Here is an 18,209-nt window from a genome sequence, read left to right as displayed (position 1 = left end):
TATGATAAAATCATTTGCTGTTAAATTTAAAATTAAAAACCAGCCCTTTTGGATAATGGTAGGTGAATGCTACACTTTAAACATTAAGAAGATAATTTGGATTATTTGTCAACTTGATGGAAATTCCCACCTTCAAAAACAGCAGTCTATCATAAATTAGGTAAATAGGTATTTGCACTGAAGACTGTAATACAGAATTTGAATCTATAATAGATTTTGTTTTTTCTTGAAATGGATGCTTATCCATGAGCAAGATTTAGGGAGGAAAAAGGATATATATGACAAAGCTCAACAAAGACATTTATTAACACTTATTGGGTATCTTTCTACACACGTCACATAGTTTACCTTTTCAATGGTTCCAGTCATAGGAGCTATGGTGCCTCCCTGAGTTCCCTCAGAGCTCAGTGAGGACAAGTATTTGGGTACTGGAATGTCAACCTGAACACTTCCTTCCTGTAAACAGAAAACAAGCTTCAAATGGAATCAAGACCCTCTCACTGAATTTTTACTAATATGCCTGAGGAAATGATTGCCTTCAAACAATTTGTTAAATATTAAACAACAACAAAAACAGTTGTTGAGTTGATTCCAACTTATGGCGACCTCATGTCTGTCAGAGTAGAATTATGCTCCAAAGGGTTTTCAATGGTTGATTTTTTTGGAAGTAAATGGCCAGACTTTTCTTCAGAGGCACTGCTGGACAGACTTAAATCTCCAACCTTTTGGTTAGCAGCAGAGTGCATTAATTGTGTGTGCCACCAGGGTTCTTATCCAGCTTTGTGACCTTGAGCAGATTACTAGCCCTGTCTCAGTCTTGGTTTCCCACTGTAAAGGAGTAACGATGTACATGCCTCACAGGGAATTGGAATAACGTTACAGCCGTATGTAATGGACAGCCCGCTGCTAGAAGCCACGCTAGCAGCATCCTCACTATCATGATAATAATAACAACACTGTAGTCATCATTTACCAAGTGCTTAGTCTGTGCCAGGAGTTATTCTTGACACTTACAGAGACCGTGTCATTTAGTCATCACAACAAGCCTAGCAGAGAAGTACTGTCATTCTTTCAGTTTATTGACAGGGAAGCTGGAGCACAGAGTTTAACTTGCCCAAGACCACACAGCTAACAGACAGCAAGGCCTGGATTGTTCTAAAGCAGCTTCATTCCAGAACCCATACCCTTTACCACTCCACTATACTGCCTCTCAGGAGCCCTGGTGGCGGAGCAGCTAAGAGCTCGGCTGCTGACCAAAAGGTTGGCAGTTCAACTCCACCAGCTGCTCCTTAGAAACCCTATGAAGCAGTTCTACTCTGTCCTATAGCTTCGCTACGAGTCAGAATTGACTGGGTGGCAATGGGTTTGCATAGGTGACTATGGAAAGACATTCCTTATAAAGGCGGGGTCATCCTGGACTCCAACACAGTAGTTTAATTACTGAAACTAAAGGCATCTCATCGCAAAGCAGTCTGATCTGCGAGAGAGTTCTCAAATATGAGAAGACCCCCGAAGATGCCACAGTATACTTTACAGTCCACTCTTCTTCTGCCCAGGCAGAATGCCAGGACTTGTTGAGGAGCAGGGTCCTAACTGAGAGTAACGGTTAGGAAACAGTCTCCTAACCAAACCCACACAAAGCCTGCCTTGACGTTCTTCACGGGCAAGAGACTACCACCAACCCCGCCCGCCTTCCTACTGCCTGCCTTCCTCACAAGGAACACCTGCTTCAGGCTCCTCATCCAGAGGTCCCTCCTCCCAGGTCCCCAGGATTCCCTGTGTCAGGAGGGTAGGGGGTGCAGAAAGGTGGTCAGGCATCAGAACTCTCAGGGAGTGGCCCTCCACAGGGCAGGGGAGATGCTTGTCTGACAAAGGGGGTGGGGGTACATGTTTCAGAGCTGAAGGAGGAATATGGATGTATGTCTGTCAACGAGAACCTGTCTGAACAAAAGGGGCGAATGGAGAAACAGAGAAGGCAGGAATGTGGCAAAGAAACTCTTAGAGTGGAGAGAAAAATTGAGGAAGAAGTGGTCCCAGTAGTGGTCAGAGGAGGCTGGAGCCTTCTAATCTCCTTTAGTGGAAAGCTCTTCTTCCAAGCCCCAACAGTGATGCTATAGAGAAGAGACATCACCTTAGAAAATAGGTAAATTGTGTTTTCCAGGATAATTAGCTTCGCTTTAGTGGCAACTCCATTCACAGAACATTTCAGGTAAGTGCAGTCTCCTTCACTGCAAAGATCACCAAGGACTTGGAAAGTTTTATCGTCAATCTGAAAAAACAGAAAAATAAGATGCTTAAAATAAATGCACAACCCTACAGAATTAATAAGATCAGAATGAGTTCTTTACTATTAGCCGTTTCAAGAAATAACATGTAAAATATTAAAAATAAAAAGTCACAGAGAAACTTTCCCCAATGTTTCCTAAATGAAATAACTCTGCATAGAAATAACAGCAAGATAATTAAAAGGAAAAAAATTAGTTACCTAATATACCCATAGCACCATATTGTTATAGATAAAAGTTCATTTAAGAAATAGAATAGCAACAAAAACGTGAAATAAAAATACAAATGAAATTCGGCAAAATGATCAATACTCAGTTGAGTATATTACACATTAGCACTCATTTCTGAGTACCCAAAGTCCACTTCGGTTTCCCTGTGCCAAATTCAGAACTCCATAATTAGAGGGTATTTCTTTTCTCTCACCAACATGTAGATCCAATTTACTGGTTTTCAGTTAAGAAAATAAATTAGCTGGAGATTGACCAAATTTTTTCTCACTTTAGGAAAGAGAGTGCCATAGAACAGATTTCACACTGAACCTTTCAGAAAAGCTGACAAAAGAACACAAAATCTTTCCCTTTTAAAAGATGTTTACTTGCACACACACTCGACAAAAAAATTCTCTCACACACATCTCTCTATCTTTTTTCATTTTGATTCCCTTGATGTTAGTATAGAAGTGCTGTGGCCATTCTTTTCAATTACGTAGACTAAGGTGAAATAAGTCCCACACAGCAGTATTTATACATTGGTTCTTGTCTATTCTAGGTTAAACAGGACATTTTGCTCTTCTTTGTAACCTACTAATGCAGCCATCTGAATGTCCGTGGAATCCTCAGAACACAAAGGTTGGTATGGGCAGCTGTGTGCAGAGGTTTACAAAAGCATGTCCTACATGTGTGAACGTAGCTCCAGGCACAGATAGAACAGATCTGCGACTGGCTTTGCCATTCACCAGGGAACAAGAAGGGGATCCCCAGGCCAGAGGTACCAACACGGATTAAAACTCTCACATGCAAAAGGAGGCTGACTTCCCACTGGTTGTGCTGAAGACAAAGGAAACTAATGTGCCTCAAAGTGCTGGGTGGCCTAAAGCGTATCATTGATGAACTCATTTTGCAGGATTTGAACTCTCTCAGCTCTTACCAAATATGATTTATTCTAGTCCCTGAATTTGTGCCTCACTACAGGAATTTGGTTGAGTTCCCACACCGTGTTTTAACCATTTTAGGTTAACTTTTACCAGTGTAACAAACATCGTTTAATTGAATGAAGCACATCATAAAATTTAAACCACAAGTCCTCAAAGTGTAACCTGTGGGTCCTTTAGCGCTCCCAAGATCCTTCAGGGGTCTGTGAAGTCAAAAGTATTTCCATAATAATATTCAGACGTCATTTGCCCTTTCAACCTCCATTCTCTTATGCATGTACAATGGAATCTTCCAGAAGCTACAGGACACATGATGATGTTATCATTACGATGGCTAATAGAACACGTGCTTGTACAGTCTTACACTTTACAATTTCTTGAGTGTAATTTTCCAACATGGTGAATATTAACATTTCTAACTTGCATAAACAAAAACTCCTTGGGGCCTCAATGATTTTCAAGAGTGTGGTATAGTGGTTAAGTGCTATGGCTGCTAACTAAAGGGTCAGCAGTTCGAATCCACCAGGCGCTCCTTGGAAACTCTATGGGGCAGTTCTACCCTGTCCTATAGGGTCGCTATGAGTCGGAATTGACTCGATGGCACTGGGTTGGGTTAAAGGGGTCCTGAGACCAAAATGTTTGAGAACTGCTGCTTTAGATTTAAGTTCACACATGTACATCAGGGCCTGTTAGGTGTCTGGTTCAAGACTACCATTTTTGCCAAGTTTTTATTTTTAAGGGACTCACAGCCATATTGAGGGAGTCAAACTGAGTCAGAAACTGCAGATGAGGTAATTTCCCCAAACTGGCCTGAAAGAAAAGCACAAGACATTCTCCTAGCTACGGTCATAACAATCAGTGAGAAACCAGAAAGTGAAAAAAGATCCCACTCCATATGAGAGTGATCAGATTTGGCTCTGAACTGTATAATAAAACCAAGAGCTTACCTGCATGCTATATGACCCGTCGTGGCTATATGTTACAGCTATGGCTACATCTTTAAACAAAAAAAGGGGAAAAATTAAAGAACAATTACAAGACATTTATTGGTTCAATAACAGAGATTCCAAAAAGTCTCACTTTCAACCTAAATGAACCAGTTGTTCACAGGGAAGTCAACATCTCTTAGCTGCATGTGTCAAGCATGTTCCAGTAAGGATGAATTTCAAACTTTTCTTTTTTCATGATGGAGTTTTAGAACTTTTAAGTTTGTAGAATATTTTAGATTTTTTCCTCCAACAGAAAAACTGCATTGTTACAGTATCAAATGCAATGAACTGGTTAAAGAGAAGTTCCGGCTTAAGACACAATCTGCCATCTGTGGCATGATCGCTTCTGTGATCTTGACTAGTGTCTTTAATTCTCTGGGCCTTGATTTCCTGAGTCATTAAATGGATATAGGAATAGAACAATGATTAATGTGAAAGTGCTATATAAACAGAAACAGACTGTACAAATATAAGAAATTATTCATGTTACTCCCAGTGAATATGGTATAGGTTGCGTCACCCAGGGTCCCTTGAAGACTATTCTAGGAGACGGAAGTCAAAAGCTTTGTGGGATACAGGCCAGAGTCATTTCATCGACTCCTGACACTTCAGCCATGATTTTGATGATGTCAGCTCAAATCTGTTCATAACCCTGACCTTCCTTCTCCAGAACTCTGAGTCATTCCCAGCTGGATGCTCCACAGGCACCTTAAAATAAACGTGGTGGGTCCAACAAATCACCTTCCCCTCCAATCGCTTCCCCTCCTGACCTGGGAGCACCTTGACCAGCACAGAGTTCTCCGAGTCATCCAGTTTCAAGCCTGACTTCCTTGCCTCCTCCTTCTCCTTTGCTTTCACATCCAATAGTCACCAAAGAGCTGCCAAGTTCTCCCCTTTGACTGCCTGTCCTATGCATTGATTCCTTTCTATTCCCACTGCTCTACCCCGACTTAGCCCCACTGCCTGAGGAGGTCTTCCCAGTCCCTCCTGCTTCCTCTCTCAGCCCCTCCAGCTGAAGCTTTCTACCATGCTTGACCCACCTCCCCATCACACTCCAAATACTTGGCCTGGTACTGAAGGCCCCAACCTCTCAGTCTTACTTCTCACCATCTCCCTCTATGATCCTATGCTCCAACCAACTGAGAAAACATTCCAATGAATTTCTCCACATGTGGCTCTAGCTCTCCTTTCACTCTGCCGTTTACTCCTCTTCCTCCTTGGCTACGCTGCAGGTCCCCACCCACACCAACTGAACCCTCCTCCCGGCCATTCCATTCACAACCTGCTCACTGTTCTTAGGAAGAGTCTGCCTCAGCAGAGTGAATTCTCCCTCCTCTGAACTCTTAAACCTCTCCGTGTAAACCACCATTACAATTCTCCCCAACCCTGTTTTGCAATGAAGACTTCTTTATGTTTTTTTAAATTACAAAAATAAAAATGTGTACAAAAGGCAAACACTGAAGCATATAAAGTAAAAAATGAAAAACCCCCTTCTTGCTCAGGGGTAACTACAACTAGCACTTTAGTGTGTAAATCCTTTTTGACCTTTTTATTTTTTAATTGTGGTGAATATGTATGTAATAAAACAGGTGCCATTTTAATATATCTCACATGTACAATTCAGTGACATTAACTATGCTCATCACGTTGTTCAACTGTCACCATTATGTATTTCTGAGTTTTTCCATCACCCTCAATAAAAGCTATGTGTCCCCTACACAATGACTACCCGCCTCCTGCCTGCCCCTGGTAAGCACTAATAGACCTTGGTCTCTATACACTTGTCTATTCTAGATTTTTTACATAAACAGGGTAATATTTGTCCTTTTATGACTGACTTATTTCACTTGGCATGTTCTCAAGGTTCATCTGTGTTGTAGCATGTATCAGGACTTCATTTCTCTTTATGGCTGAGTAATACTCCACTGAATGTGTGTAGCATCTTTTGTTTATCCATTCCTCTGTTGATAGACATTTAGGCTGTTTCCATCTTTCAGCTATCGCAAATAGTGCTGAAATGAACACTGGTGTACAAGTACCTGTTTGCGTTCCTGCTTTCAGTTCTTTTGGTTATGTACCTAGGAGTGGAATTGCTGGATTATATGGTAGTTCCATGTCTAGCTTTTTGAGGAACTGCTAAACTGTTTTCTGCAGTGGATGTACCACTAGCAACGATGAGGGTTCCAATTTCTCCACAGCCTTGCCAAAACCTGTTGTTTTCCTTTCTTTTAATCACAGCTGTTTTAGTAGGCGTGAAATGACATCTCAATGTGGTTTTGATTTGCATGTCCCCAATGATTAACGATGCTGAGCATCTTTTCATGTGCTTAATGGCCATTTGTATTTCTTCTTTGATGAAATGCCTACGCGAGTCCTCTGCTATTTTTTGATTGGGCTGTTTGTCTTTCTGTTGTTTTCGGAGTTCTTACCCTTATTCAGATCCTTTTAAATGCACACTGAAGCAACTATTTTTCTTTTATAAAAATAGGATTATGTTATACATATTGTTCTGCAGCCAATTTTTTAAAATTAACATGTGACATACAGATCCACTATAAGGGGGTAGAGTTTAATAATAATGATGATGATAGCTAACATTTATTGACTGCTAACTACTTTACATCGTGAGCTAAATGTTTTCTACGTGTTGTCTCATTTAATACCTACAATAACCCCAGGCAGTAATTACCATACCACCCCCATTACTGTCAAGGACACTCGGTGCTTAGAGAGGAGAGTGACTTGCCCAAGAGTCACAGAGCAGAGGAGAGTCAGGATCTGAACCCACAGTCTCCATCTTCCCAACAGACACACTTCTCTTTGCCAAAACGGTACATTCCTTGAGAGAAAAAACAAGGACAAAGACATCCTTTTTTCTTTTCTCCACATCACTCGGCATATCTGTTTTTTCAAAAGCTTTCTACTGAATGTATGATGAACTTCTCCACCCTATACTGTCAACAGTCTTTAATCCTCCCAGGAGAAGATGCCTCCAATTACATCAAATTAGTTTTCTCTCAATGTATAAAAACATAAAAAGGATTCAACTGACATGAATGCCAATAGGATCATAGTAAAGACACAGCCAAGAAAATCTCTAAATTCTTTTTTGTACTGTAGGGTAACTGGACTTGTTTCTCTCCTCCCTACACATCTCTTGGCCCCCACAGGAGCACCTTCAACATCCTCTTATGTACTTTATGGAAGGCAGGATGGAAGTATGGCATGGCACAATGTCAGGTCAGCACATAACACCCTGGAGCATGGGTTCAAATCCTGACTCCACCAGTTATTTTCGGTATGACTTGGAAAATTACTCATCTCTCTGTGCCTTGGTTTACCCAGTTGTAATGCTGACTCTAAGATTAACATCTATCTCTTCAGTCTGTTCTGAAAACGCACAAGGCAGGGTGCTGTGAAACACGGCCACTAGTAACAAAGTAAGTACTTTTCACACCTTGAGTATTTAAAATACTTGGTCTTTCTCATTGAGATGATTAAAAGTTCATTCTATTTAGATTCACAGATGCTTCTGGGGCCCTGGGCTTCCTGTTTGGTGCATTCTCTTATTCCACTATGAGTCACTGTTGATCAGCATTTGTAAGACGCCACCAAACATTTCTGAAATGTATTCATAACTGGATTATTTCCATAGAATACTACCAAAAGGGTGCAGGGAACAGCAATTGGGTTAGCTTTATCAATTACGTCTTGATTTTTCCTTAATTAAAACTTACTTAAAAAAAAAAAAATGCAGCAGCACTCAAAACACTGCTCAGTGCCACAGTGAAGATCCGTGACAAATAATGCAGCTGGCTCATCTGAACTACAACCACACGTGTGGTTCTATTTAATTTAGACTGAAGAGGCCCCTGAAACTTCACTGCTCCTGACACTTGGATCCACCAAGTAGAATCTAAAGAAGATAACCCTAGATTTCAGAGGATGTTTTCCTAGGGATGAAATGAGTAAGCACTTATCAGCATAAAATGAATGGGTCAACCACTCGCAGAATGCTACTACAGAAGAGAAATTTGCCAACTCTCTTTACAAAGGCTTGGGAAGTACCAATGCACTTATGGTAATGGCCACCTGCTCAGGATGAAAAACAACCAGAGAGCTGTAACCTAATCAACTTCTACAAACAAAGAATGTGTTAACAAGTAAGTGGACGTCTACGCAGAACTGAGATAAAGAAAACCCTATTCTGTCCAGAGATAAGGGTGCCTAGATCAGTGGGCAGGAGAATTCTGCTCTCCCTGGTTGTCACATTTTTATGACGGAGCTATCAGAGTTTAATGACACCTCGCGTGCGGGGTTACCCAGCACTGCCAACTCTGACTCTGCCCACCCAGCCCCCCCACTCAAACTGTCCTGTAGAGGAAGGGACACGGTCACCAGGCCTCTCATGGGAGTCTAGTCCCTCTGGCACACTGGTCCAGCCATTAACGAGCTGCCTTCTGGGTCAGGTGGCAATCTCTTTGACTTTAGTTAAAATAAACCAGCCCCTACCCTGAGCCTACTCAAATTAGTCTGCAGTCAAGAATCAATTTTCCACCTGGAAAACTGGTGGAAAGAGCACGGACGTCAAGGCCAGAAAGAGTGGGTGTCAGCCCTGGTTCTGCCACTCCCTGGCCTTGGGGGACTCACTTCACCTCCTGCACCTCAGTTTCATCATCACAAGTGGGGAGAGCTGTGACTGCCCTTTGCTAAGCTGTTGTGAAGATAAAAATTTCCAGGTGACGAGGCACTTCGTGACCCACAAATCCACCTGAAGCACCACCTGAACAGGAGATTATCCTCCTTTCCTGACAGTTTTGGATTTTTTTCTTATTTAAAGTAATACAGTCTCATTGTAGAAAAACTGCAAAGCAAAGTAAAAAGAAACGGGAAAAAAGATGGCCTCAAAGCCCACCACCCAACAGTAAGCACGCTAACATTCTGGCATAGTTCATTTCAGTCTTATTTCTGTGGATGTTTTATGACTTATTTCTAAAATATTTACAAAATACAGAAAAAGTGTAAAGAAGAAAAAAAGGTAACATTAGCTCCACCACACAGAGCCAACTAATTCTGTTATTTTGGTGCATTTCCTCCAACTGTTTTGGCTAGATAGTTTTAAAAATGTAGCTGACTGATTATAATCAGGCTAAACCCTTTTTTTTAAGTAAATGTCATCTATTTCTGTGAATGACATTTCTCTGTACACAAAACATTACTTACCGTTTCCACCATCCCTAAGAGTCATGTTTCTGGTGTAACAGATATTCAGTCTTCTTCCACTGCTAGATGCAAATGGAGAGAATCGATCTAGAAAAATGCAAAATTCAACAACAAATTTACGTACATCGAGCCTACTAAATTTTTAGCTTAGTAAAGAAAACACACAGCACGGGTCCTCAACTGGCAGCTGAGATGTTCCCTTTGTTCTTTTCTGTGTTTTAAATTTAGATACTTTCACTTACACCTCAGGAAGTTCAGTATGAAAAATCCCTGCTTCTCTTGAAAAATCAGAATATTTGCAACCTCAGCTCTCATCCTCTGCTGGCAGGGACTGTCCAGCGGCCATCCCGTTTGAAGGGATAGGTGCAATCCCGGTCACCAAAATCTCTACCACTGGCTACTTTTCTTTCACCAGGCCTCTTTTACTGTTTCATGTTATGGTCAACCCCTGTAGGCTTCTGAGTGTACAGCCTCTCTTGGACCATATCTGGGAGCTACAGGAAAAGCTCTGTCCTATAGGGTCGCTATGAGCAGGAATTGACTTGAGGACAACAGGTCTTTTTTTTTTAAAGTGGAACTGAAGTAATTTATTCTGAAGCTCACATCGGTGCCAGTTATAAATTTAGAAAAAGGAAGGTGAGAGCAAGAGGACACTCCGTTGTAAAAACGGTAAGTTCAGGCTCTGGAATACCACACGGGGCACATTTAGAAACATTTCATTTAATGCAAGAGGGTAAAATGGGGAGTAAAGAGTGAATCTCCTACAAAATGTAGTTACACGTTTGAAGCTTTCAATAATGCTTTATTGGATGAATTTAGAAAATAAAGATCTTACATAATAAGGAGATAAATGAATTAGATTTTTTTTGTTTCCTGTTTGCTCCAAAGGTCAGAATTAGCCTGAGTAAATACACAAGTCCCTGGGTGGCACAATGGTTAAGTGCTCATCTACTACCTGAAAGGTTGGTGGTTCAAATCCACCCAGAGGCGCCTTGGAAGACAAGCCTGGTGATCTGCTTCCGAGAGGTCACAGCCTTGAAAACCCCAGGGAGTTCTACTCTGACACACGTGGAGTTACTATGAGTCAGAATCAATCACCGGCAACTAAGAAAAACAACAACAAAGATCATCATGGAGCAAGTGCAGGAGGGCTCAGGTTTTGGCACAATTTAGAGGGAGGAACCTTCCAACAGAGAGCAGACCAAAACTATAATAAGCTACTTCATAAAGCAAGAATTTTCATCTTTCTGAGGTGTTAGGAAGAGGCTGGGTACTGAAGGAGAGATGTGTGTATCTGGCAGCCAGGGTGAATCCCTGCCATGGTCCTTCCTATGCTCAGATTCCATGACACCAGGAAGTACCTAGGTCTCCAGGCAGAAGAGAATTCAATCATAGCACGGGGAGATGGGGTAGGGCATCTGAGTCTCCAGGGCTGGATCTCTAGTTCCCAAGACCAAAGATGTTGTGCAGGTACAGGGGGCTCCATAAAGCAGGCCATGAGGAGGAGCGAGCAAGGGCGCTGTGTGGGTACAGAGGGCTCCGTAAAGCAGGCCATGAGGAGGAACGAGCAAAACAAGTCAGAAGGGATCAGCAATGGAGGAAGAACCAGTATCTGGCTGAAAGGAGATCCATCTCTACAATGGTGACTTGTTAAGACATCTTCAATAGTAAGTGCTTATGAGGGCACCTGTAGTACGCGGAGGGTCTTCTTCACACTAAAAATCACATTAGCAGAGGATGGTCTCAACCACTGACAGAAAAAGGGGGACAAAGGTGGCATAAAGAAGGAAAAGAACGTTCAGTGAGAATTCACAAAAACTTGGCAAGCAGAGGAGAGAGAAATGTGCCCAGTACCTTGTGACTGAAGTCTGAAAGCATCGGTCACAGCCCTCTCCTTGAGGATGAGGCCCAGGGCTGCTTGGCACAAGAGCTCCTTGGCTGTGGCCCTCCGCATGGGAAACAGCTCTGCGTGGTGTTGAGGGATGAAGTTGGTGTGCACGTTCCCGGCTGCAAAGTCCGGATGACCAGACAGGCTGAGTAGGAAGTCAATGTTGGTGTGCAGTCCGACGATCTAGGAGGAGAATAACGCCCTCAGTCCCTCCTGAGTGGGGAAAACAACGTCTTCAGAAAAACGTTTGTATGGCATCTGCTCTTTCTACTAAGGGCCTTCCACAAAGAACAACTCCCAGGAAAAACACAAAAACTCCACTAAGGCACCATGTGGTGATAACAAAGCTTGTGAGAAAAACAAAACAGACATGAAAACATCTGGATTTGAAACCTCAACTATATTTTACCGTGATAAGGTGGACCCAGGAAATGGCATCAGGGCAGGTGGGGTGGAGACGTTTAACCGACTCAGGTTAGGAAAGCGCCAAAGGCTAAGAAACATGAATGAGATTCATTTGTAAGATACTGAAGACCTGTCACTCAGAACACACCCACAAAACAGGAAGACTGCAAACAGGAGGCCAGGCTGCTACAATGGGGAGAGAAGGGGGTTAAATGACATCAAAGGAAATGTCCTTCCACACTCAGATCCAAATTATACATATAAAAAGAAGAAAACAAAAAAGCCATAAACTAACCAAAGTCCATCCAATAAACAGGATCACAGGTAAAAGCAGCTGAGTGTCGGGCTCATTTATTCATTCATTTCATAGCCACTTACTCAGTACCTGTTAGGGGCCGGCCCTGATCCAGGCACTGGGGATACGGTGAAGGACACAACAGATGACGTCCCTGTCCTCCAGGGAGGGAAACCACACACAAGCAATAACCATCTAATGTAACATCAGGTGCTGGGAAGAAAATATGGCTGGCTGAGGGGCTAGACAACAGCAAAGGATCCTACTGTAAACGGGCAGGCTGGGAAGGGCTTTCTGAGGACAGTGAGGAGGGAACCCTGCAGTCACATGGGGACATGACAACAGGAGACACAGCTCCATGCTGGGTGGGTCTGAGAATGGCCAGCAGAGGCCCCCCCACAAAACAAAATCCATTGCCGGTGAGTCAATTCCAACTCATAGCAACCCTATAGGATGGGGTAGAACTGCCCCATAGGGTTCCCAAGGAGCGCCTGGTGGATTCAAACTGCTGACCTTTTGGTTAACAGCTGTAGCTCTTAACCACTATGCCACCAGGGTTTCCAGCAGAGGCCAATATGGGTGAAATCATACATCAGAGAATGATCGGATTAACAACATGTCACAATATCACGGATTAATAAGAAATGCTTTATGAAGCCGAATCAGTGTGGTAGGACTTTCTGCACCAAGGAGGTTAACATGCTACAGAAAAGCAACGAACTTTTAGTAAATGAATGACGCTGACCACGACCGCTTCCCTTATGGCGAACAAAAACTGGAGTGCAGGCCACACTTCTGTAGCTGGCCTTATTTACAGAACGAACGGGAATTTCACATTGGGTTTCACTGAAGTATAACACTGACCCTGACAGTTTTACTCCTGCAATATTTCCTTTTTAAGTGAAATCTCAAAGCCTTGAAATCCTATTCTGACCCACAGCAAATTCCCCGCATGTGTGCAATGACAAAGGGACAAAGACTGACCAATTGTAATGGACACACTTGGCTGGAGAAATACAGGGAGCCCTGGGATTACCGACATGACCCCAGACTACTCACGTTGTACTGCCGGAGGCTGTACCTCAGTTTCGTCAAGGCCGCCTGGCGGTCAGCAGCCCAGACGACCAGCTTTGCAATCATGGCGTCATAACACACCGAGACCACATCTCCTGAAGTTGAAAAACCACAGTAACCACACCGAGTCAGAACTGAAAGGGACACAGTGTGAACTGAGTATAGGCGACCAGAAACACACTCTGCTGGGGTCCTGTGTGTGTACCTGTTCCCACTCAATCTTAACAAACCCCTGCAAGACGGGTGTCATTACCACCATTTTATTCAGGAGGAAACTACGGCTCAGAGGGAATTTAAAAACTTGCCCACAGTGTACCGAGGGTGTGGCCACCTAAGAGACCCAGGCCCTAAGACGATGATTCAGCAACACACAGACTAGCTTCCCCTGTCCCAGCTGAACTGCCTTCCTGTCTCATTTAAGAAGCAGGTGCCAACTTGCTCCACCCTCTCACATGACACTCACTTCTGTCCTTTGCACTTCCCTCTCCACTCTGTCAGTTTCCTCATTGGTAAAATAAAAGTAGTGACTCTCTACCTTGTAGGGTTGCTGGGAGAACAGGCAACAAAGTGCCAGCTGTCATACCTGTAGTGCCACTAAACAAGTGGTAGCTATCATCGCTGTGATGGTTAACGTCCTAGGAACGAGAATCTGAACCAGGGCACGGCCCACTGGTTAGAAGTGGTTAAGTCGAAAGAATGTGGTAGACTACCCAAAAACCAAAAGACCCACTGCTGCCAAGTTGATCCTGAGTCATAGCGACCCACCAGTACAGAGTAGAACTGCCCCATAGGGTTTCTAAGAAGTGGGTAGTGGATTCCAACTGCTGACCTTTTGGTTAGCAGCCTAGTTCTTAACCACTGCACCACCAGGGATCCTGGTAGACTATAAAGAACACTATTCTAGGACCCTTTTGTGATTTGGGCAGGAGGCTTGACCTCTGAACCCTAGGGGTTCATTTATAAAATTAAGGGGTTGGGTCACACTTCCCTTCCTCCACTCACTCACTCACCAACACATACTGAATAGCTACTGGGCCTAAGCTTTGAGCAAGGCCTAGTCTCTCCCTTAAGAATCTGACAATCTAACGGGGCAACCTGACAAAGAGTAACAGACTCCTATAATATCCCCAAAACCAATGTAGGAAGGGTGAAGTCTGAGGAGACCAGGAGGTGCTATGGAACAGAGAAGAGGCTAGCTGGGTGTGTCTGGGACTACATTATCCCTCGCGGTGCAAGACGTGAGTCTGGGAGTCCTTCTCAGAGTTGCATCTCTGCTGTCCTTTGAGCACCACCATTAAATCACGCTGCAAACTCTGCTTGCCAGACAAGCCATCCTTTCCCGTTGCAAGTACTCTCTCTTCTCTCTGTTCTGCTGTTAATTAGAAAATGACCAACTACCAAATCTTGTTGTGGCTTAGACAGAGCTCCCAAAATGATACTGATTTAGCATCAAGAGGTCCTCATTTTAGCTTTCAAGACCCAATATGGTCTTCCCTAAATCAAGTCTCCAGCCGTATCTCCAGCTACTCACTTCCTAAGCCTTTTCTCAGCCACGCACATTTTCTTATAGTTCTGCAAACATACCTTTAACTTTCTCGTTTCTTCACTTTTTCTTAAGCTCTTACAGCTCCCGACTCAAACCTTACCCACCAATCAAGCCTCCCTCTCACAGGCTTTTCCTGATGATATCAGCCTGACATGGAACCTCTTAGTCCCAGGAACTGCTCTACCCCATCACATACCACCTATGTAACTCCACTGGGAACTGAAATTACGAGGGCAGTAGACAGCGGTGGCTCAGAGCACATAGTCTGGAGCCAGACTGCCTGGGTACACATCCTGGCTCCAAGGGTGACCTTGGGCAAGTCACTCAGCTTCCTTGTGCCTCAGTTTCTTCATCTCTACAGTGGGGATGATAATAATGCCTACCCATTTTTTTCATAGGGTAGTTCTGATGGTCAACCCAAACCCACCAAACAATGGTGGTCGAGTTGATTCCAACTCATAGTGATCCTACAGGACAGAGCAGAACTGCCCCATTGGGTTTCCAAGGCTATAAATCTTTACAGAAGCAGACTGCCACATCTTTCTCCTGAGGAACGGCTGGTGGGTTCGAACTGCTGACTTTTTGGTTGGCAGCTGAGCACTTTAACCACTGCACCAGGAGGCTCCTTCTGATGGTTAAAGGAACCCATATATAACAATCACTTAGAACACAGTAGGCGCTATATGACTGTTAGTTATGACCATTGCTGTTCATCATATAGCTTAACTGTGATCTTTTCTTAAGTGTTATTTCTTTTGTTATTTAGCCTATAGTAAGTTTACATCTTAATTCTCCAGTCTGACTTTCAGTCCCTTAAACGCAGAGTGCCCTTGAACATACTAGCTATCTGTCATCACAAATCATGCTCAGAACTAGGAAAAGTAAAAAAAAAAAACAAAACCAAAAAACTTTCTTGCTTTGCTTTGACCAAGTATCACTGTATTTCAAAACAATATTGCCCTGTTTATACATACTAGTTATTCTTTAAAAGTAACTATTCTAGAAGGAGAGCCCTGGCTGCACAGTGGTTAAGAGCTTGGCCGCTAACCAAAAGGTCTGCAGTTTGAATCCACTAGCTGTTCCTTGGAAACCTTATGGGCCAGTTTGACTCTGACCTACAGGGTCACTATGAGTTGGAATCGACTCAACGGCAACGGTTTTTTGGGTTTTATTCCAGAAGGAAAAACAAAGGTTAATGAGAAGTCAATTAAATTCTTTATTTTAAAGCATGTGGGACATTTCCACAAGGCCCAGAGGTAAAACTCTGCAGCAAAATAATAACGCATTAAAAAATCAGAGCGAGGGATATTTCTCGCTGTATCTTACTTTACCTTGTCGTACTCCAGTCTCAATTCTCGTGGAAAGGTCTGCTGGAGGGGTAGAGAGATGAACTAATGAACCATCCCCTGGCATGAAGTTATTGTTGGGATCTTCTGCATATATTCTAGCTTCAAAGGCATGGCCCTGCTGAGTGATTTCTTCCTGGCGCAAGGGAATCTTCTCTCCTGCTGCAATCTGGCAATAGAAGAGTACGTGCTTCTTATGAAAAACCACCTCAGAGCAGCTACGAGCCTTAGTAAATTGCTGAGCTTGCCTTTTTCTGCGTAAAATATACATTTGGGCTTTAAAATGGAGCCAAATGAGGTGTTCTCTTTTATTCACCTGCTGGAGTATTAGGCAAAAACAAAAATAGATTAAAAAACAGATGCAGCTTGGGAATAGCCTATTAATTACAATGGGTTTCTAGTTTTTAAATGGAGAAAGCAGGCAAACTGATGACTGAATCATAAATACAAAGATCTGTGTCTGCTGAATATAATCAACAACAAAATATTTCACTGGCAATAAAGTTTCAGTTTTCACTTAAAACGTTAACCTCAGTTCCCAAATCAACGTTTTGATAGGAAATTATTAGCTGATGTTTAGGACTGCGTTCCCAGCCACATGGTCGGTGTGGCTTCAGCCATCCTACACTGTAATCTTTTTTGATATGCTGTTGAATTCTATTGGCTAGAATTTTGTTGAGGAATTTTGCATCTATGTTCATGAGGGATATAGGTCTGTAATTTTCTTTTCTTCTGGTGTCTTTACCTGGTTTTGGTATCAGGGATATGGTGGCTTCATAGAATGAGTTAGGTAGTATTCCATCATTTTCTATGCTTTGAAATACCTTTAGTAGTAGTGGTGTTAACTCTTCTCTGAAAGTTTGGTAGAACTCTGCAGTGAAGCCGTCCGGGCCAGGGCTTTTTTTGTTGGGAGTTTTTTGATTACCTTTCCAATCTCTTTTTTTGTTATGGGTCTACTTAGTTGTTCTACTTCTGATTGTGTTAGATTAGGTAGGCAGTGTTTTTCTAGGAATTCATCCATTTCTTCTAGGTTTGCAAATTTGTTAGAGTACAATTTTTCGTAATAATCTGATATGATTCTTTTAATTCCAGTTGGGTCTGTTGTGATATGGCCCATCACGTTTCTTATTCGGGTTATTTGTTTCCTGTATTTCGTTAGTCAGTCTGGCCAATGGTTATCAATTTCGTTAATTTTTTCAAAGAACCAGCTTTTGGCTTTGTTAATTCTTTCAATTGTTTTTCTGTTCTCTAATTCATTTAGTTCAGCTCTAACTTTTATTTGTTTTCTTCTGGGGCCTGATGGATTCTTTTGTCGCTCGCCTTCTATTTGTTCAAGTTGTAGGGACAGTTCTCTGATTTTGGCTCTTTCTTCTTTTTGTATGTGTGCATTTATCGATATAAATTGACCTCTGAGCACTGCTTTTGCTGTGTCCCAGAGGTTTTGATAGGAAGTGTTTTCATTCTCGTTGCGTTCTATGAATTTCTTTATTCCCTCCTTAATGTCTTCTATAACCCAGTCTTTTTTCAGCAGGGTATTGTTCAGTTTCCAAGTATTTGATTTCTTTTCCCTGATTTTTCTGTTATTGATTTCTACTTTTATGGCCTTGTGGTCTGAGAAGATGCTTTGTAATATTTCGATGTTTTGGATTCTGCAAAGGTTTGTTTTATGACCTAATGTGTGGTCTATTCTAGAGAATGTTCCATGTGCGCTAGAAAAAAAAGTATACTTTGCAGCTGTTGGGTGCAGTGTTCTGTATAAGTCTATGAGGTCAAGTCGGTTGATTGCAGCCGTTAGGTCTTCTGTGTCTCTATTGAGCTTCTTACTGGAAGTTCTGTCCTTCTCCGAAAGTGGTGTGCTGAAGTCTCCTACTATAATTGTGGAGGTGTCTATCTCATTTTTCAGTTCGGTTAAAGTTTGTTTTATGTATCTTGCAGCCCTGTCACTGGGTGCATAAATATTTAATATGGTTATATCTTCCTGGTCAATTGTCCCTTTAATCATTATGT

The 18,209-nt window shown here is 42.5% G+C and overlaps 1 protein-coding gene across 3 annotated transcripts in view; it reads right to left on the bottom strand.

Moving 5' to 3' along the window:
* MCCC1 (methylcrotonyl-CoA carboxylase subunit 1) overlaps positions 1 to 18,209 on the bottom strand; it is a 61,017-nt gene that overhangs the window by 3,302 nt on the left and 39,506 nt on the right. For 2 of the 3 annotated variants that reach the window (XM_003412877.4, XM_010592803.3), the window contains 7 exons: positions 16,188 to 16,371; positions 13,296 to 13,405; positions 11,503 to 11,719; positions 9,649 to 9,735; positions 4,384 to 4,433; positions 2,132 to 2,269; positions 349 to 456 (listed from right to left, as the gene is read on the bottom strand). In XM_003412877.4, coding sequence (XP_003412925.1) covers positions 349 to 456; positions 2,132 to 2,269; positions 4,384 to 4,433; positions 9,649 to 9,735; positions 11,503 to 11,719; positions 13,296 to 13,405; positions 16,188 to 16,371 — 894 coding nt within the window. The other variant, XM_064279546.1, reaches the window with a different exon arrangement.

The sequence above is a fragment of the Loxodonta africana genome, chromosome 1 (assembly GCF_030014295.1).
Source record: "Loxodonta africana isolate mLoxAfr1 chromosome 1, mLoxAfr1.hap2, whole genome shotgun sequence".
Lineage (NCBI taxonomy): Eukaryota > Metazoa > Chordata > Mammalia > Proboscidea > Elephantidae > Loxodonta > Loxodonta africana.
Note: the sequence above shows the minus strand (reverse complement) of the source record. Positions and strands in the feature narration are given on the sequence as shown.